Source organism: Malaclemys terrapin, chromosome 9 (assembly GCF_027887155.1).
Source record: "Malaclemys terrapin pileata isolate rMalTer1 chromosome 9, rMalTer1.hap1, whole genome shotgun sequence".
Lineage (NCBI taxonomy): Eukaryota > Metazoa > Chordata > Testudines > Emydidae > Malaclemys > Malaclemys terrapin.
In genome coordinates, this window is record NC_071513.1 from 83,640,546 (window position 1) to 83,661,948 (window position 21,403).

Sequence of the window (21,403 nt, forward strand, 5' to 3'; positions counted from 1 at the left end):
TTTTTAAATCTGTTATAGTTTTGGTCTTTACAGCATTCCCTGACAAAGAGTTCCATGGGTTGACTTTATGTTGTGTGAAGAAGTACTTCCTTTTGTTTTTTTTTAAACCTGCTGCCTATTAATTTCATTGGGTGACTGCTAGTTCTTATGTTATGTGAAGGATTAAAGAACATTTCCTTATTCACTTTCTTCACACCAGTCAAGATTTTATAAACTTCTATCATATCCCCCTTAGTCGTCTCTTTTCTAAGCTGAAAAGTCCCAGTCATTTTAATCTTTCCTCCTGTTTCATACCCCTAATCATTTTAGTTGCCCATCTCTGTACCTTTTCTAATTCCAACATATCTTTTTTGGGATGTGGTGACCAGATCTGCACACAGTATTCAAGATGGTGCGTGTACCATGGATTTATATAGAGGCAATATGGTATTTTCTGTCTTATTATCTATCCCTTTCTTAATGATTCCCAACATTCTGTTTGCTTTTTTGACTGCCGCTGCACATTGAGTGGCTATTTTCAGAGAACCATCCACAGGACTCCAACATCTCTTTTTCTTGAGTGTTAACAGCTAATTTAGATCCCGTCATTTTGTATATATAGTTGAGATTATGTTTTCCAATGTGCATTACTTTGCATTTATCAACATTGAATTTCATCTGCCATTTTGTTGCCCTGTCACCCAGTTTTGTAAGATCCCTTTGTAACTTTGGACTTAACTATCTTGAATAGTTGTATCATCTGCAAATTTTGCCAGCTCACTGTTTACCCATTTTTCCAGATCATTTATGAATATGTTGAACAGAAATGGTCCCAGTACTAACCCCTCAAGGATACCACTATTTATCTCTCTCCATTCTGAAAACTGATAATTTATTCCTACCCTTTGTTTTCCATCTTTTAACCAGTTACGGATCCATAAGAGGACTTCCCTCATCTTATCCCATGATGGCTTACTTTTCAAAAGTCAATTTAAACTATATATAAAATTATATTTGTTTGTTTTAGAAATCCAGACTGTTATGTGTTTTGGTGTAATTTGCATTATCCTTATGTTAAATTTGCATTAACCTAACAAAACATTTAATTTATTCATATCTCTTTTATATGTTGCAGGTCAAAGTGAAAATGAAAAGACAAAAAACAATGCAACAATTTTTCCACTCAAAGGCCTCAAAAACCAGCCTAGATGAAGAACACATCATGAACCAAGAATATACATGTCAGCTGAAGGTTCAAGTGGCGTATCTACATCCGACCAGCCTGAAGCACAAATACAGCTACCTACTGAAGCAACAGTGTCTCCAAAACCTAAAGGCAGTTCCTGATGCTTGTCAGTCAATGTGTTCCCATTATTGAAGTTACAAAAGATGGCTACTGGTGCACCTCTTGCAAAAAAGCTTACGAAGAAGGAAAGCTTTCCAGTGCTATAATTGGTAGAAGTGGAGGTGCTTGGTTTGTCAGACCGATCAGCAAAGCCAATGCTGACAAACTATGTGAAAAGGCTGCAAAACACCACGTCTCTGGAGTGCATCAACATGCAGAAAGCCTTATAAGCCCATTTTCAAAGCCAATTTTAGAAGTACTTAATGAGGCTGTTAAGAATGCTCGAGACACAACACAGTTCATGCGAACAAACGTGGCTGTAGCATCATACTTTCTATTTAAGCAAGAGATACCACACACTACAAACTGGAGGCCAATGTTAAGTGCATTGTCACTTGTTCACCTGAAGTTGAACACTGGTTCCGAACAAGACCAGCAAATGCTCACTATCTTTCTGCAAGAAACTCAACTGACTGGCTAGAAGCATACTGTGCAACAGTGAAAGACTCAACAGTTGAAAAAGCGAATAACTCTTTCACCACGTTCAAAAAATTTACATACATGGCTGATGAATGCACCGATGCAAATAAGTCACTGTATACATTATCTTGATGTCAGTGGTAGGCCAGTAGTTGCATTTCTAGATGTTTGTTATAGAAGACACATCGGCTGCATCTGTAACAACCCACATCTTAGAAGAGTTAAATGCTTGTCAGTTGGACCCCAAACGGATGGCTGCTTGTGCATTTGATGGAGCTGCAAGCCTCTCTGGAAGACCTGGTGGAGTACAAGCTTTGCTCAGAGACTGGCCTGGCGTGGTAAAGTGTCCTACTATGGAGGACAGAATAAGGCTGCACTGCCCAGAAACCTTCTGCAAAGGCTTTTGGAGTACCTCCAGCAGAGCTTTATGGAGATGTCCCTGGAGGATTTCCGCTCCATCCCCAGACACGTTAACAGACTTTTCCAGTAGCTGCACTGGCCGCGAATGCATCCCAAGTCCTCAGGGCAAATTAATCATTAAAAAATGCTTGCTTTTAAACCATGTTTTATATTTTAAAAGGTAAACTCACCAGAGGTCCCTTCCATGGCCTCATTGTCTGGGATACTGCCTTGGGAGCCAAGTATCAGGGGGTAGCCGTGTTAGTCTGTATCTACAAAAACAACAAGGAGTCTGGTGGCACCTTAAAGACTAACAGATTTATTTAAGCTTTCGTGAGTAAAAACCTCACTTCTGCATCTGAAGAAGGTGCCACCAGACTCCTTGTTGCCTTGGGAGGGTACTTCAGTCAGGCTGAGAAAAAGATCCTGGCTGTTGGGGAGAACGGAGTGCTGTGTGCTCTCGGCAAGCTTGTCGTTGTCCTCCTCCTCATCATTTTCCCTGTCTGCAGAATCCTTAGGCATGGCTGAGATTACCCCCTCCTCAGAATCCATGGTCAGAGGTGGGGTAGTGGTGGCGACCCCCCCTAGAATTGCATGCAGCTTAGCGTAGAAGCGGCATGTCTGCGGACCCAGAGCGACCGTTTGCCTCCTTTGTTTTTTGATAGGCTTGTCTGAGCTCCTTAACTTTCACGCAGCATTGATATGAGTCCCTATTGTGGCCTCTCTCCATCCTGCCCTTGGAGATTTTTTCAGATGTTTTGGCATTTCGTCTTTTGGAACATAGTTCTGCTAGCACAGAATCCTCTCCCCATATAGTGATCAGATCCAGTACCTCCCGTACGGTCCATGCTGGTGCTCTTTTTCGATTCTCGGACTGCATAGTTACCTGTGCTGATGAGCTCTGCATGGTCACCTGTGCTCTCCATGCTGGGCAAACAGGAAATGAAATTCAAAAGTTCACAGGGCTTTTCCTGTCTACCTGGCCAGTGCATCCGAGTTCAGATTGCTGACCAGAGCGGTCACAATGGTGCACTGTGGGATAGCTCCCGGAGGCCAATACCGTTGAATTGCGGCCACGCTAACCCTAATTCAAAATGGCAATGTCGATTTTGGTGCTACTCCCTTCATCGGGGAGGAGTACAGAAATCGATTTTAAGAGTCCTTTATTTCGAAGTAAATGGCTTCATTCTGTGGACGGGTGCAGGGTTAATTCGATTTAATGCTGCTAAATTCGACCTAAACTCATAGTGCAGACCAGGCCTTAGTATAAAATAGGAGACAACAGGTGACTATAACAAACCGGTGGGGAGAGCACCAGGTAACAATGAGACAAGTCTAGTCAGCATGAGAAGTGGCAGTCATTAACACCCAATGCCTAACCCTTGTTGAGTTTTTTGTAAGCATCACAGCAAAGTCTTTACGAGTGATTAGCAAGAGAACAATGAGGTGGTTTTGCAAATGTTTATGGGTAGGTCCTCCTGTGCATAAGAGGCGACTTAGAAGAAATACCGTGGAATATAGAAATCCTTCAATATGAGAATGTGACTCAAAAGGGCAAATGCTGTTGCAGAGGTGATCAATTGCCTTGCTCAAAACTAATGTCAAAGACCACAGTAGATATAAATAATCACAAGATAGCAAATAGACCAAAAAAACCCAACAACAGATAAGCATTAGATCTGCATCTTCCAAAGCCAAATAGAAGTGGCTCTGATCCTGTGGAAAGTCACTTAGATGGCTTGTGGCAAGTATGTCCCAAGTATGAGGACTTTTCAGCATTTTATTTTTATTTGGCAATGGGAAATCTATATGTTCTTTGTAGCCTTCCTAATTCCATTTCCTGCATCTCTTCTTCTCACCGCTGCGTCCCCCTACAAGTACATCTCCTGCAAATATTTTGTTACAAACTCAAAAATGGGGATGTTTTTTAAGAAAATAGCACTTTTTTCCCCAAAACCAAACCGGTATGTTCCTGGGGGGATATTTTATCAGCAAAAATGGCTTTTATAATCCAAACCTGCAAAAATGTGCACTTTTGCATGTTTTTGGTGCAAGAACAGTCATTTTATCAAAATCGTGCTAAAGTGAGAGGTGTGTGTGTGTGTGTGTGTGTGTGTGTGAAATGACACTATGCAAAATGGCAGCATGTGGAATTCAGACAAATAAAACCCACAAACATTGCATTGTTCCATCCCTTTCTCACTCTGCCTTCCCTTCTGATCCCTAGCCTGTCCCCTCTTCCAGCTACGGCCCTTCCTCTGAAAATCATGGTCTACTCCACACACAAACAATGAACTGTTCTGCTCTCTTCTCACTTTGCCTCCCCTCTTTGATGTGTCCAGCTTCTCACCTTTACCCATTCTGATACCCCCTCAATAGGGTGACCAGATGAGGGGAAGAAACTATCGGGACACATGGGGGGGGGGGGGGGAGTGCCCGCCAGCAGAGCAAAAACAAAAAACAAAACAAAAAAAGCCGAGTTCTGCTTTGGTCACCCTACCCCTCAAATGCCCAGCTATCTCTGTGGATTCTCCCACCCCAACCAGAGCTTGTACATTTATCAGGAAAAGTTAATTTGACACCAATTATTAACTCTGCTGTGAGACTTCAGTCAGTGGTAAAGGATAATTATGCGGCTTGTATATATTTCCAGTTATCATCATGATCTTACTATTCTTTTTAATTATGTGCAGAATCCTTTTAAGAGAGTAATGGGGAACGGGAACTCGCCTTGCCTACCTGATAGTAACCCAGTTATCCCAACTGAGCAGGTAAGATACATTTAAGCCTTTTCCAGTCATTGCAAGTAGGTGAATTGTAGCTTATGAAAATGCCTGTTTTAAATGAAGACACTCCACCATTTTATTTCTATTACTTTTGGTAAAGCAAAGCTTCATTCTAGAAGCTACAGATTACAGCAGTATTTTGCCATTAGGCTTCAAAGTTACTATGTTCCATTAAGAATATCTTTGAATTTTATGCATGTTTGTTTATTAACCCATGCAGTGGACTAAGTCCCTTGCATCTGTTACAAGGGTCAAACCTCTCAGCTAACCCTGGAGTTATGTAAATAAACTGGATGGAAAGTTTACACTTCTGGAGGTGTCAGTAGTGACTGGATATTTGACTAAAGTCCCTCTGTTTCACAACCTAATCACTTATTAAATTTCTGTCTAAATTGGCATCATAATTTTTCAGGGAACAATGGAGTCTTCCATGTAGGTTTTTATTCTAAAATGCTCTCTTTTAAATGTTGTTGATGTTTGTCTCACATTCCCTTTGATTTCCTCTAGTTAAACAGCCACAGTCCCACAAACTCCAACTTTCTCTCTCACGTGCACACTCTGATAACATCTCGATATAGGCCACTTTAAAAATTAAATACAAAAAGTGATTCCCCCTTATCTGGTGTAAGTGGTCTGAGCTATGCCAGGTGTTTCCTGATGCTACCTTCTTGCCTCACCTGCTCCACTCTGCACAGACACCCTTGGAGGCAGGATGGGCTGCAGCAGCTAAGGAGAAGGGCTGTGCAAAGCCAAGCAGGTGAAGGAAGTCAAGGCAATAAGGGCATTAGGGGTTGAGGAAGGTTTCGGTCAGGAAGGGAGACTGAGCAGGGATGGTCTGATGGGAAGAGGATTTGTGTAAGGGAGACCCTAGAGTGGTGGGGAATCAGTGCTTTGCAGGGACCCTGGAGTCCCAGTCCAGGATATTGATGCATCAAGGGTTCCCCATAGTGCAGCTGCCTAGTACACCAGAGGCTCTAAATCACCAACACTGGGAAGTCCTACACTCATTGATGCCACTAGGCTCACCTCCACCCAAGCACCCTGTTCAGCCCTTGCCCACTACACGCTACTGTGCTCTTCCGCTGCCCCATCTCTCTTTACCATCAGCATTGTCAGAGTTAAGGCTGCACACTTGCTCCCAAGTATGGTGGAGAAGGTATGTACATTGTGAGTAGTGGATGGTTATGGGTGAGTATGACAAGGACAGAGAACCTATATCGTGAAGTGGAAAGAAGGAGGACTTGCAGTGCTGATTTCCTAGATGTTTAGAGATTACGAAGGTGACATTTGCACTTGAGCAATCTTGATTCTAAATTAACCAAGTGTTGTAATTTGGGGAATACAAAGCTTGAATGCTGAGCTCATTCACTGGTCTTGGTTAGGGGAGGCCCCTTTCATATATCAAAGCAAAGGCATCTGCACCTTCCTGGAGACTTAGACAAATATACTCACTTAAAATCCGGTTGCCAGTGAGTGGCCCTTGAGAACTGAGGGAGCATTCTGTAGCAGCAGGTTCTGAAGGTACCTACACTCTGGTCATTTGGTGGAGATAAAAAGGAAATCTGTTTAATGTCTAATGACTGATAGTAGGAAAAAGATTAGTTGTCTAAATAAAAAAAATCCCTTTACATATTTATACAAGATGATCAGAGGCTGGAATATGCGATTTTGTATCTTTTTAGAGTACGTTTACCTTGGTTCACACAACTTTGGCCAAATGTAGAGGTGACATAAATGGTGAGGTAAGTTACATGCTAATAAATGGGAGTAAGTGTGTGTTATATAACAAGGCAGAGAACCTTCCAGGACACTGAAACAAGGATAATTTATAAGCCAAGGGAGTGTTGAAAAACAGACATCAGGATGGTGTGAGAAAGTCTAAGATAAAGGTGGGGGCTCATGGCCTGTTTTGTTTTCACCCTTCTATTGACCACTTTCCTTCTACAACCTGTAAATTCCACAGATTTACCCTCCATCTACCATTGTACAAGTTACACTACAATTCTTCAGACTTGCATCTGAAGAAGTGAGGTTCTTACCCACGAAAGCTTATGCTCCCAATACTTCTGTTAGTCTCAAAGGTGCCACCGGACCCTCTGTTGCTTTTTACAATTTATATAATCTTTGACTCTGTCCCCTTAGGGTTTCTTACAATTGAAATGGAAGCAGGAAGGGTTTTGGACTTATTGAACTGTTAGTGTACAAAGCAATCTGAGATTTTCTTTTTCTTACAGCTGTTTCTCATGCATCAAATATTTGTTTAGCAACCAGTTATTTTAAGTTATGTCATATTTGAAGAATATTGGCTATAACCTGTATAAAGCTTTTACAACAGACCATACTGGCTCATAATCACTAACAGATGCCTTTGCAATGGAATGGAATGAATTTGGACAAAATTGTGTTTATTTTCTTTTGCAACTTTTACAGTTAAGTTCTGACTTTGGCATCTCACAGTAGTTTACAAAACAAGTTCTTTATGGCCCCATCACATGTTTTCAGGTAAATCATGCATGGCATTTTGTTTTATCCATCAATAACTATGGCCTGCTTATTTTTATTTTCAACAATTACTCATAGAGGGAGTTTTACATTTTTTTTATAGTCTCCAAAATTTGTTGTTGGATAAATCAAGTTCTGAAGAATTGATCTTTTTAATTATTTCAAGGCTGAACTTGCTCAGGGTAAATTCAGATTTTTTTTTAACGTATTTACCATTAGACTGAGTTTTACCATTTTTAAACCTTTTTGGGTTAGATTTTTTAAAAGGCAGCTTGTACACATGCACACATCTTGTACCACTGAGGACAGATTCCATTCCTTGCACACATAGGTGATAGACTTCTCATTCACAAAACATATTTGTCAAAATGGATATTGTGCATGTAAACCATCTTGCTTTATCATGCAGGTGATAGTGATCTAAAAATGTTTGTTTGGTGTGCTTGCATGCAAAAGGAGGCTGTATTAAAGCATAAATTAGGCTTTTAATGTTTTAAGAGTATGTATTACAGAAGTGCAGATGCTCTGAAATAGTTTTTGAATACTGTGTGCTGATGTGGTTATTGTGAGGTTTAATATGAGGGCTGTTGGGAAAAAAGAAACAGGAAAAGAAAGAATGGTTCAAGATGAGCCACCATCCAGCAAACATTAGAGGGCTGTTAAGGGACAATGGCAGAACCATTCATTGTCTCTGTGGACTCTGGTTCACTATCTTGCTGAGCTTATAGGACTGGTTTTGTGCAGAAGGGACAAAGCTTAAGAAAAAGAAGGACTGTAGTAGCTTTAAAAAGGTCTCTCTCTCAAGAGAAGGTGGAGCTGTTTGGGGGAACCAGGTTGAGACAGAGGTGCCTGCTGGCCAGCTGAGGTGTCTGAAGAAGATAGGCCTATGTAGGTTAATATCTGGAGATGGTAAGCCTTTAGGTGAGATAAATGTGTGTAGACTTAAAATCCTTCTTTTCTAAATTCGTTGTTCCTACTGTTCAAATAAACAATGCCCTGATGTAAGAAGGATGTCTGATCACCATATACAGTACCACTGGTCACAGACTTCCAAAGGGAAGAACCGCAGGTGTGTGAACGCAGTCAGACTTGGGTAAGTGCAATTGACACACAGGGTGCTGCAGCCCAGGGCCTGTTCCAAGAGTGGAAGAACTGTGGAATTCTACCCAGGACAGGTACAGGCCAGGGCTAGCTTTAGCAAGTGCGGGGCCCGATTCGTGGGGCTTATACTCACCGGGCAGTGCTCCAAGTCTTCGGTGGCACTTTGTATTGCCGCACTCCGGCCCAGGGAGGGGTGCCGCCGGGCTTGCCGTGCTCCAACCGGGAGAGCAGGGCCGCGGGGCTTTGGAGCTGCAGCCGGGGGAGCGGGGCTTTGGAGCTCCAGCCAGGGGAGAGGGGCCATGGGCTTGCTGCGCTCTGGCTGGGCGCGGGACCCTCTTAGGCATGGGGCCCAATTCCGGGGAATCGGCCTAGGCCTGACACTTGAGAGGTGCACTCAGACCACAAAGGGGACAGAAGTGCAGCTAGTTCTACAACTGTGACAGTGTGTATGTTTTATATCTTTTATATCACAAAATATGTCAGTGGTCCATGAGGGAGAAATACAGAGGGATTTATGAAATGCTGATGATTTTTGAGATACTGAATCCTGCTTAATAGTAGTACTGTACATGAAATTTACAGTATTAGATCAGATCAATGGTCAATATACTATCCTTTAGGGCAGGGGTTCTTAACTGTTTTCTTTCTGAGTCCTCCTATCAACATGCTATAAAAACTCTGCAGTCCACCTGTGCCACAACAACTGTTTTTCAGCCCCAGTGTGGCAGGGCTTGCCTCAGCCCCACCGCAGCTTGGGGCTAGGACTTCAGCGGTGGGGCTCTGGCTTTGGCTTTCTACCCTGGGTCCCAGCAAGTCTAATGCCATCCCTGCTTGGCGGACCCCCTGGAACCTGCTCGCAACCCCCTGGTTGAGAACTGCTGCTTTAGGCAACTGCAAACCTTATTTACTAATGACCTCTATAATGCACCTAGTTAGTCATGCAGTGTTTGTACACAGAGAAGGGGAGAAATTCCTACTTGACCTCTGTGTAAGCGGGGGAATGGTCCCGCTATTGTGGGGAACTTTCCTGGCTTCTGCACTACCCCGGTGAAGTGGGCTGGTGAAAGGATCTGAGTCCTCGCTCCCACTTCCTTTACCCAGAGGCCTCCCTGCCCTTGAGGACTCCCCTCTGGCTCTGGCTGCTGCAGCTCTCTTCCCAGGGCAGCTCTGCTCTCTCTGGGCTGTGCTCTGGCTTTGGCGCTGCAGCTCTGCTTCCAGCAGCTTAGCTCGGGCCCCTGCTCTCTCCTTAACTCAGCCCCCCATTTGTCTGACTCAGGCAATTCCAGTTCACACAGAGGACGGGACCCCCCCTGGCCTCCTGACTCCCTGATTAGCCTGCCTGCCTTGTCAATCAGGCTGATCTGGAGCATTGGCCTCTCCCCATTGTTCCCGGGGACTGTCAGTCTCAGGCTCCTGATTTGCCATCGACCCTTCCCCTTTTAGTGCTGGGAGCTAGCCAACCAAAACACCCCCACTGAGTGTTAGTAAGGGGGCAACAGTCCCCTTACATCTGCATTGGTCAGATTAGGCCCTAAAACATGAGATTTGATTGTACATTTGCAATAGCTTTTATAGCTATAAATGTTAGTGCTCAGAAAACTGTCCAGTTAATTATTAAATCCAACCAGGAACACTTCATTTCCCTTTGACAGTTATATAATGACAGTCTGCACCTAATCCATTGGGTTTAATGCCCAGTGAGTAGGGCAGAACAGCACTAGCTCCGGCTTCTGAAGAAAGAAAGTGGTGGTGAGTTTGATTAGGGTTACCATACGTCCGGATTTTCCCGGACATGTCCGGCTTTTTGGGCTCCAAATCCCCGTCCGGGGGGAAAGCCCAAAAAGCTGGACATGTCCGGGAAAATCGGGGGGGCCGGGGGCCGGGACGGGCCGGGGGCTTGGGGGCCGGGACGGGCTGGCGGAGCGGGGCCGGACCGGGGGCTCCGGGGCCGGCTGGCGGTGCGGTGCCTGGCTCGGGGGCTCCGGCAGGGCTGGGCCGGGGGCTCGGGAACTCCGGCGGGGGCTCGGGGGCTCCGGCGGGGCCGGGCCCGGGGCTCGGGGACTCCGACGGGGGCTCGGGGGCTCCGGCGGGGCTGGGCCCGGGGCTCGGGGACTCCGGCGGGGGCTCGGGGGCTCCGGCGGGGCCGGGCCCGGGGCTCGGGGGCTCCGGCGGGGCTCGGCCGGGGGCTCCGGCGGGGCTCGGCCGGGGGCTCCAGCAGTGCCGGGGCTCGGCCGGGGGCTCCGGCAGTGCCAGGCCGGGCCGGGGGCTCGGGGGACGGGCCGGCCAGGCTGGGGACCGGCAGTGCGGTGCCGGGGGGCCGGGCCAGGGACCGCAGTGCTGGGCGGGCCGGGGGTGGTGGGCCGGGCCCGGGGCCGGCACCCCAGGGCCGGGGCCAGCCTGGGCCGCGCCTCCTCCCCCCACACTCCCCCTTACCTGCTTCAGGCTTCCCGCGACTCAAATGTTCGCGGGAAGCAGGGGAGGGGACGGAGACTTTGGGGAGGGGGCGGAGTTGGGGCGGGGGCGGGCCTGTGGAGTGTCCTCCTTTGGGAGGCACAAAATATGGTAACCCTAGTTTGATAGCACTGTAAAATGCATTATAGTGAACTGAAAATTTGTGTAGCTGAGCTTAACACTTGGGTATATACTATGAAGATGCTTTTGAATCTGCTTGGGTTACAAGGAGGCAGAAAAACTTTCAGTTTTCTAATTCAGACCTATTCATTCCACTCACAGGGTGATCTATGCCAACAAAACAAAACAAAGAGCAATGCAATAAGCCAATGCAATGCAATAGAGGTTCCCTTTTTTATTATTCATAGCTCTATCTGTTTTGAGATCCAGCTACTTCTCCTTAAAGGGCTTTGGGAACAAAGAAAACAGATAACTGTTAAAATCCAGCTGTACCAGTGACTGCACAAGAAAATCCAAGGCCCACCCTTTGTTACCCACCATTTTGGCAGAAAGAAACTGTTTCTGGCATGTGAGACAGTACACTACCTTCCTGATTTTGAAGCATAAAGCAAAAATATTTTTGAATCTATTCACAAAATAACACTGTGTAATATGAGCTTAAGTGCATTTCCTGCTTCAAGAAATCTGGGAATAGATTTGCAAATAGACTTCCAGTAAATGCCCTCTCGGTCTCTGTAACTAATATGTTATGGAAAGGTTGTCAGGCAATGAGCAGGAACAGGATTTTGAAATTTTCTTTGTAAGTTCAGGGAGCTTATAATGCTGTATGGATGATACTTCTGTATCAGCCAAGATACCATGTGTGTATAAATTATATGTAATGTAAACTTGGATATAAGTTTATGTAAACTGTCAGTATCTTCTATGCCAATAAAAACTTTTTTGGTCTGAAGAAAAAACTCAACTTCAGTACTGTGTCTCAATGATCTCTTGCAGTAGTGAATCCCACAGGTTGAACATATATTGCATAAATAATTATTTAACTTTTTATTGGCTCTAAATTTACTGCCCTTTAATATAATTGTGCTTCCCCTTCCTCTTGTCTTAATGGACAGGCTAAGAGAGACCTTTTCAGCTTCTGCTGTGTGTTAGTGGTGAGTGGACCAAAATTAGACACAGTCATTCATATGAAGATATACCATTGATGGCTATCTCATTACAATATTTTCTGTATTTTATATCCCTTTTAAAATTACTCCAGCTTTCAGTGAAATTGAAAATGTCATGATTACGCTTCAGAGAAGTCTTTTAACTGCTGCTGTACATTGGGCAAACCTCTCCATTGAATAATCCATGAGAATTTATGACCTTTTTTCCTCAGAGGATCCTGCTAGTTCAGAGGCACTCAGTATCGATAAGAAATCTAACTATATTTGCCAGTGTGCATAACTTTTAATCTGCCCTTGTGCTGTCCAATCTACTTTAGTTCTGATGAATAAAAACAGTGGTCCTGAGCCTGCAAACACTGAAGCCCATGAGTAACTGTGTGAACTCAAGGAGACTACTAGCATGCAAAAAGTTATTCACACAGGATCAGAGCTTTAGTGGAGTCAGCTGACTTAACAAACTCAGTGTTTCCTTTCATCCTCCAAAAAGTTAATACATATATTAAACAGTGATCCCAATATAAGCCATTTGTTCTATCCACCAAGCAAAGTATTAACAACTTCAACAGAACTTTATTTACAGTGGAAGTCTCTTTTCCAAGCTGTAGCTGCACACTCTGTAACTCTCCCAGCCTCCTCAACTCCTCCCCTCTCCTTCCTGTTTCCTGTCCTTTCAGACTACCAACAGCCAGTGCTCCCAGTTCTAATAATCACATGCAGCATCTAAACACCACACCATTTTAGTGTCAGTTCTAGTTATGCTATATGTATGTAATTTGGGGTCAGTTTTCCTGTTTGTTTAATAATGAGACCATATCCTAGTGGGGGAATTCAGAATGAAACTGTTTGTATACCATTTGACAGCATATGTACTGTTTCCAGATTACTAATTCAGTACACGCACTAACCTGGAGTTTTAAAAGATTCTTTTTTGTGGGGGTATATTTAATATCAGTGCCACATTTACAGCTATCTGCCTTAGTAAATGGTCACAAATTAAGAACCACCATCTTTACAACTCTCATTAGTTTCTTAATACGTGTACAATATCAGGTGTACACACTGATGGAAGACATGGTAAGATGCGACCATCTCTTGTTTCCTGCAGCAGAAAGGAGAGCTTCGCTGTGTGCTGGTCTGAAATACTCAGAGTGGATACAGTCATGGTATATCCTTGGCTTGTAGGTAGAAGATTAAATTTGTAAAAGTGAGTGAGTTTATACCAGAGATCTCTAAAACATAAGGCACTAATAATAGAATGTCTGTTTACAATGCAAAGAGAAACAAGCTAGAGCAATGTCTGAAGAGTGTGCTTTCTTAAGAGGCCAAAGACATGCTAACATTATTCCACTTGGGATCATCTCTAATTCATGATTACCTTATGAAAATCATTGAGGACAGTACAATTCCACATCTCATTTTAGGAGCTTAAACCCTTCTCAGAAAGAAGCAAGTTGCAGGAAACAGATGATAACTCCTAAAATGATACTATGCCACTGGTGAAAATTAAAATATTAAATTATCTGCAGCTGATATATGAAATTCCATGTTATACAAAGGAAGCGCAAATTGTTGCTAACAGTTGTTCTTCCTAGCACTAAAAGCAGCATAGAATATCTCACTAACTAGTTCTTAGATAATTTTGTTCTTGGTCATGTAACAGCTGTGTATTTGGAAAATGTTGAGGACCTTTAGTTTTCTTCCAGGTGGTTTGGATACACTTCAGGGAAATCTCAATTTATAGACCAGCTTACACAAACAAATCTTTTGAATGCCTGAATAAGACATAAATCACCACTGATTAATACACCAAAATTAAGTATGAAACACCCAGCTAGTTCTGAGGAAGTGAGAAAACAATCCACTGACTTGCAATGAAATTAGCATTGTTGAGATTTACAAGGATGGAACGGTCTTCTGCCATTCTTCCAAGCTCTGGGCTCTACATTTGTTTGTTGCACAAACAAATAAGACTCTTTCACTCACAGAACCTTAATATGAGATCAAATTGGCTGCTGCGATCCCAGCATTTTGACTTGGATTTTTTTACATTTAAGTGACTATAATGCTCACAAAAAGTGTCATAATGGCAGCTCTGAAGTTCTGTTTGATCATAGAACATGTATAGTAAGTAGTGCCACTTCCCTATTCCACCATTATTCTTCACTCCACAGCTTCTCTGATTTGGCCAAATTGTGCAACAGGAAGAGGCGAACATGTGCAGTTCTTAAATGTGAAAGTGCTGATGATGAGTAAAAACTGTACCCAGCAGCAGATGACTGGAAACAAACAGGAAGACTAGGCTAGTAAGAAATATTCCACCCTAGAAGTGTTGAGAATTTGTGCTAGTGCAGGCATTAACAGAGAGAGAATTATTCCTACTAATTAAGGCTAAGATTTTTGTCACGGATATTTTTTAGTAAAAGTCACGGACAGATCACAGGCAATAATGAAAAATTCACAGAAGCCCGTGACCTGTCCCTAACTTTTACTAAAAATATCCATGACAAAATAGGGAGCCTGGACATCTGCTGGTGGGCTGGGAGCTCCAGGGTCCCCCTCTGCTGATGGCTCCGAGCTGTGGGGTTCCCCTACTGCCACCTGCAGTGGCCTGGAGCTGCAGGGGTCCCCCTGCTGCCTGCGGTGGCCAGGAGCTGTGGGGGTCCGCCTGCCACCTGTGGCGGCCAGGAGCTGCAGCGGGGGTACCTCCCCGCAGCTCCCTGCCTCCACAAGCAGCAGGGGACCCTGCAGCTCCCAGCTGGCGCTAGCTGAAGTCACAGAGGTCTTTGGAAGTCATGGATTCCGTGATTTCCATGACCTCCATGATTAAATCGCAACCTAACTAATAATATAATCAGAACCAAATGTATTAGATTTTCAATAGAGTGAGTCATGATAAGAGAAATACCAGTCTGTAGCCTATGTCTAAATTGTATATCCCAGCTGCAAATCTGAACACTTTTTGCCATGTGCAATAATTAATATAATGTGTCATATGTGCTGTCCAGAACATGATAGAATCAAAACTAGTGTTTGCATGCTTTTAACATTTGCTCTTTATAGGTAAAAATGGGAATTGTTTAATGCCATATAGACACTGTGCTTTAGTTCTTGTCTGGAGCAAGATTGTGTATCAAACATGTAAATTAAGCATAAGCTCCAATGTGTTCATACGTTTCTCATTTTTCAGATTTTTTGTGTGTGTCTGTGTACTGATCTCTCATTTTACATGCCAGAGAGTTGCTAGGTTTGGGCATTTTACTGTCGGGAAGGATGATGTTAAATCAATGTAAATTTTTTTCTCTGGCAATGATCAGCATGTTGCTATGGATCGGTAGTTGTTTGTGCCAACCTTCAACAAAAATCACAGAACTCCCATTACTGCTGCATAAATGGAAGCATCACTGTAAATCTTGTTGACAGTTGCGTCTACATTTTCTTTGGCAGGCCTTGGCCCCAGCCAAACAACATTGTGCACAATCTGTGCACTGCAGCCAGTGCACGTTGGTTGTCGCCAGGTTCCTCCTGCAATTAGTAGAACACATTATTTTTAACCTGGCAAGCAGCCCTTCCAAACATTGGTTGGTGCTATCACCAACAAAATGCAGCTAATTCATTAGTTAAGTTCCTTTCAACGGAGGATACAATGTGGTCTGAAAAATTGTTCTGCTGTTTCACTAAATAAAACTGAAATGTGAAGGATTTGGGTTTGATACCCTCGGGAGTCTTTAACGACATACAACTACAGCAGGAACCAGATTAATATTTTATAGTTCAGAGAGGCAAATTTGACATTTTAAGTTGGCAGATCTTTGTTTCTCATGCTGACACTAATACATTAACAATGAAAGCCCGTGTCTTAATGTGGGCTCAGAACCATTTCTGATCAGAGGGTTTTCTGATCAATCTTTATATGTGGTCCATGGAATGAAGCTATGTCTGAACATGTTTTACAAACTCTCCCAATAGCAAAAGCCATTTTCCATTTCTTTTTGGCTCTTCTGCTCTCAAGTTTACATCACTCAGTGGCAACGAGCTTCAGCTGTATACAAACGTCTCTTTTGCTTTTAAAAGCTCAACAGAATCAGAATGTCTACAATGAACTGAAGTTTTGCAGGAAATGTTTCTTCTTTCTACCCGCTCCCAAATCACATCAGTGTCACCTCTTCTCATGTTGCCATTCAGTGTGGCAGAGTTTTCATGGTGTTTATTACTACAGTGAAATCTACCTCACGGAAAAATCTTGGCATATAAGTATTCACATTCCATATAGGCTTGGGCCTGATCAATACTTGGATGAGAGACCACCAGAGAAGTTGTTCCAAGAAGTATTACTGGGCATTTTCCTGAGTATGGAAACACCCTCCCTGCACGTGACAGGACTCATTATGCTTACTGAGAGGTGGTTTTTGAGGTAAAATGTATATTTGAGGTCTGGATTGTTTGCAGTTGTTATTTTTATTAAGCAAGAACTAGAGCCAATCAACAATTTTAAGCATCATTTTCATTCTCAGTGACCCAGAATTAGTAAAGTTTGACTACATTTATTTCAGAAGCATTTTGGCTGTAGAGCAGTGTTAGAGAAAAGATGTGAAAAGAAGATTGAAAGAATATGTAGGAAAGAGGGTGTTACCCTCTACTTTTAGGTTAAGAGGAGTTGGAAGACCAAAAGGTAGCTGGATGGATGTCATACAAAAGAATCTGATTAACTTCTGACTTTCCAAAGAACTGCTTCAAGACAGACTGAAATGGAGAAGAGGGACTCAGAGCCAAGCCCATACAGATAGGACTAGGACTAGAAGAAGATGACTCTTGGTAGTGGCATTATCCCTACATCCTGTCCAAATTTCAGTGTGGGGAATTCCAGTTTTCCATTACCTTCTTGGTGTATTGTGCTTATTATATAGTGTTGCTGGGTATTGAGGTAGCTGCTTCACCATAGTGAATGAAATGATCAATGGCATGGGTATATCACTTCAAGAGCCTGGTACTACTCCAACTGAAGTTAATGGCAAGACTCGCATTGCCTTAAATGGGTTTAGGATCTGGCCTCAATATGTAATATCTTTAGGAATGCAAGGTGCAATGTCAACATGATTCATATTGACAACAGTGTAATATATGATTGCAGTGAATGCTATACGTAAAATTTAATTTATAACTCCATGATTTCAAAACTTTCTGGAGGGCTTTTCTTTGTGGTTGAAGTTTTCCATGCTTGATTGTGGCCCAAAGGTGAAAAAAATCTCCATGAAGATTTAAGCACAATCAATTTAACCCTTTTTCAATTTATGAGAGACTGAACAAAATTGCACTCTTTCCAGTATAAGAAGTTATTGCCATACAGTTTTTGATGCAGTTAGCTCAAACTACATGCTAAGTTTCAGAATTCAGCTTTAAATAGTCTTCAGTGAGAAGTACTTCCAAGACCAAATGTGAAGAACAGCGGTTAGAGAATGAGTTCCCAATAATGGAAAGTCCTAAGAACCTTCAATTTCCTTCTGAGTCATCCTGCTCCCATCCACACACATGTCCCTTGCAAAACCTATATCCCCCTCCCAATATCTCTAATCATCGCCACTCACTAATCTACCGGCCTCATACTCTCTGAGCCTATACAGTAAGATAGGATTTTCAAAAAAACAAAACAAAACCCAGAATATTTTTCTGGCAACATTTTTAGAGCCATGAAATGTTCTGACAAAAGACTAAAGTAATTTTTTTTTATTAAGTGCATGCTGATGTCACTACTCCCAGCTTCTGTCTTGAGAGAGACATTTCCTACAGCAGAGGATTTTTTCCAGTAATTTAGTGTTCTGACTCAGTTTATCACGGAACACGGATTAGGTGTAGTTAATATTCATTTTGTGAATAGCAGTATCACTGACAGTGTCTACCCTCATTTCAATTTTCTATTCATGTTTTTTGGAGTTAGACTAAATATTATAAAATCTGTTTCTCTTAAAAATAATAAATCAGTTGAAACTTTAACTATTCTAATTGTTGTGTTCATCTGGCAAGAGCAAATTATTGTGGAATTGTTTTCAAAAGTACTTTGGCAAGAGCTTAGGCATAATTTTAAATGAGAAACAGAAGTTCAACACAATCTCATATTCACTTGCATTCTGCATTGCCATATTTTTGAAGAATTTAATTAAAAAGTTAAACATGGTTACTAACTTTTTAAAACTTTACCAAATGAGGCAACCAGAGAGGAGAAGGAGGAAGTTAAAATGGCTGAATACTGATTGTGCCCTTTTTCCACATAAAGCTTGAGCCTATGTAAGTTGCAGGTGCAGTATTGCACATATACAAATGCAAGATAAAAAGTGATGATGGGCAAGAAAGAGAGAGCAATGGAGTGAATCCTGCATTTGTGGGAGCAAATTACTTTTTTGCCTAGGAGTAGAGTAAGGCCAAAGAAGAAAATATCTAGCGTTGAAGTGGGGGGGAGGGGTGGATTGTTTTTAAACCGATGTCTCCTCATCAAGCCATTTCCCACCCACAGCTAACCATTCTGCACCCTGAGTATATGCCAGAAAGGGAGCAGGCAAGCAGGAGATTTGAGACCTAGTACTGCCTAATGCAGAAGACAACAATTTTAACCTTACAGCACTTATGCATAGCTTTCAATCCCACTTGAGGTGGAGCTCAACAACTTTGTTGTGCCCTGTTGCAACTTTCAGCTGAAGTGCATCCTTGGTTTTTTGTTTTAAAAAAAGCTCCAATTCTGCAATTGTTGTTGTTGTACGTACAAGGGTCTGCCCATGCAAAGCCAGTTGTAGACTGGGGACAAATTCACAGATTCCAGGCCAGAATGGATCACTGTGATCATCTAGTCTGACCGCCTGTACAACACAGCTCATAGAACTTTCCCAACATAATTCTTAGAGTAGATCTTTTAGAAAAACATCCAATCTTGATTTAAAAATGGTCAGTGATTGAGAATCCACCACAAACCTTGGCAAATTGTTCCAATGGTTCATTGCTTTCATCGTTAAGAATTTACGCCTCAACTTCCAGTCATTGGATTGTGTTATACCTTTCTCTGCTAGACTGAAGAGCCAATTATTAAATCAAGTCACTCCTTAACCTTCTCTTTGTAGAACTAAATAGACTAATTTCCTTAAGTCTGTCACTAAAGGACACGTTTTCCAATCCTTTAATCATTCTTTTGTCTCTTCTCTGACACTTTCCAATTTATTAACATCCTTCTTGCCTATGGGCACCAGAACTGAATACAGTATTCTAGCAGTGGTCGCACCAGTGCCAAATATAGAGGTAAAATAATCTCTCTACTCCTACTCAAGATTCCCCTGTTTATGCATCCCAGGATTGCATTAGCTCTTTCTAGTGTCACATTGGGAGCTCATGTTCAGCTGATTATCCCCCCAAATCTTTTCCAGTCACTGCTCCCCAGATTGAGTCTCCCATCCTGTCAATATGACCTATGTCCTTTGCTCCCAGATGTATGCATTTACATTTAGCTGTATTAAAATTCATACTGCTTGCTTGTCCCCCGTTTATCAAGTCATGCAGATCATGCTGAATCAAGGAATCAATTTATTATTTACCACTTGCCCAATTTTTGTGTCATCTGCAGACTGTGTCAGTGGTGAGTTTCTGTTTTCTTCCAGGTCATTTGATAAAAATGTTAAATAGTGTAGGGCCAAGAACTGATCCCTGAAGGACCCCACTGGAACCATGCCCACTTTATGATGATTCCCCATTTATGATTACATTTTGAGATTTATCAGCTATCCAATTTTTAATCCATTTAATGTATACTATGTTAATTTTATACATTCTAGTTTTTTAATCAAAATGTCATGAGATACCAAGTCAAATATCTTACAGAAGTCTTAAGTATGTTATGTCATCACTATTACCTTTATCAACCACATTTGTAGTCTTATCAAAAAGGATATCAAGTTAATTTGATAAACTCTATTTTCTATAAACCCATGTTGATTTGCATTAATTTACATTACCCTCCTTAAATTCTTTATTAATCGAGTCACATATCAGCAGCTCCATTATCTTGGCCCAGGATCAAAGTCAGATTGATGGGCCTATAATTACTTGGGTCATCCCATTTCCCCCTTTTAAAAATTGGCACAACATTAGCTTTCTTTCAGTCTTCTGAAACTTCCCCAGTGCTTTAAGACTTATTGAAAATCAACATTCATTGTCCAGTGCATTCCTAAGCAAGCTCTTTTAAAGTCTTGGATGCAAGTTATCTGGACCTGCTGTTTTAAAAATGTTTAACTTTAGTAGCTGCTCTTTGACATCCTCCTGAAATACTAGTGGAATGGAAAGAGTGGTATCACCACCGTATGATGAAACTATATCATCTGTCCTCCCACCCCATTACAGAACAGAAATATTTATTTAACACTTCTGCCTTTTCCGCATTATTATTGATAATTCTACCTTTTCCATCTAGTAAGGGACCAATACCATAGTCAGGATTCTTTAATTCTAATATGTTTTTAAAACGCTTTTTTGTTGTTAACTTTGCTGGCCATAGATTTCTCTTAGTGTCCCTTTGCTTCCCTTATCATTTTTCTACAATTCTGAACTTATATTCATTTATATCAACTTCCCCTTTCTTCCATTTGTTATATATATTTTTGTTTGTTTTTTATAGCTGCCTTCAGTTCCCTGCTAATGCAGGTAGTTTATTTTTTAACCAGTACAGCCTTCTTCCTTGATTGTGGAATTATGTTTTTTTAGGTATCTAGTAAGATGTTCTTAAATTATCCCATTTATCATTAATATTTTTTATTACATTCTTCCTCCAAGCTAAGCTGATTGGACTTGCACATTATAAATGTGATCAAGCCACTATCACTTGTACCTAAGCCATCATTGATTTTTAGTTCTGTGATCAGTTCCTCTTTATCTGCTAAAACAAGGTTTAATAAAGAATTCCCCTGAGTTGGCTGCATCATTTTTTGAGTTAGGAAATTGTCATGTATGTTTAGAAATTCGAAGGATGTTTTAATACTGGCAACATGAGACCTCCAGCATATGTCACTCAAATTGAAGTCCCCAGTGATCACACAGCTTTTTTTCCTACACATTATAGATAGGTGTGTAAGGAGCTGGTCATCTTGTTCCCTAGTGTGATTTGGTGGTCTCTAGCAGACATCAACTACAGTACAGACCCGTTTACACACGGATGTCGGGAGTCAAGCCGTCACGACCGCGTGTTAACAGACCCCGGGTTA

At 42.1% G+C, this 21,403-nt stretch overlaps 1 protein-coding gene across 2 annotated transcripts in view; it reads left to right on the forward strand.

Annotated features, from left to right (window-relative positions):
- The first annotated feature begins 4,843 nt into the window (after positions 1–4,843).
- The window catches only part of LOC128843494 (uncharacterized), a 33,148-nt gene continuing 16,588 nt past the window's right edge, over positions 4,844–21,403 (forward strand). The window contains exons 1-2 of one of the 2 annotated variants that reach the window (XM_054040364.1): positions 4,844–4,974; positions 6,672–6,731. In XM_054040364.1, coding sequence (XP_053896339.1) covers positions 4,915–4,974; positions 6,672–6,731 — 120 coding nt within the window. In that variant the 5' untranslated portion in view covers positions 4,844–4,914. The remainder of the gene's footprint in view (positions 4,975–6,671; positions 6,732–21,403) is intronic. The other variant, XM_054040365.1, reaches the window with a different exon arrangement.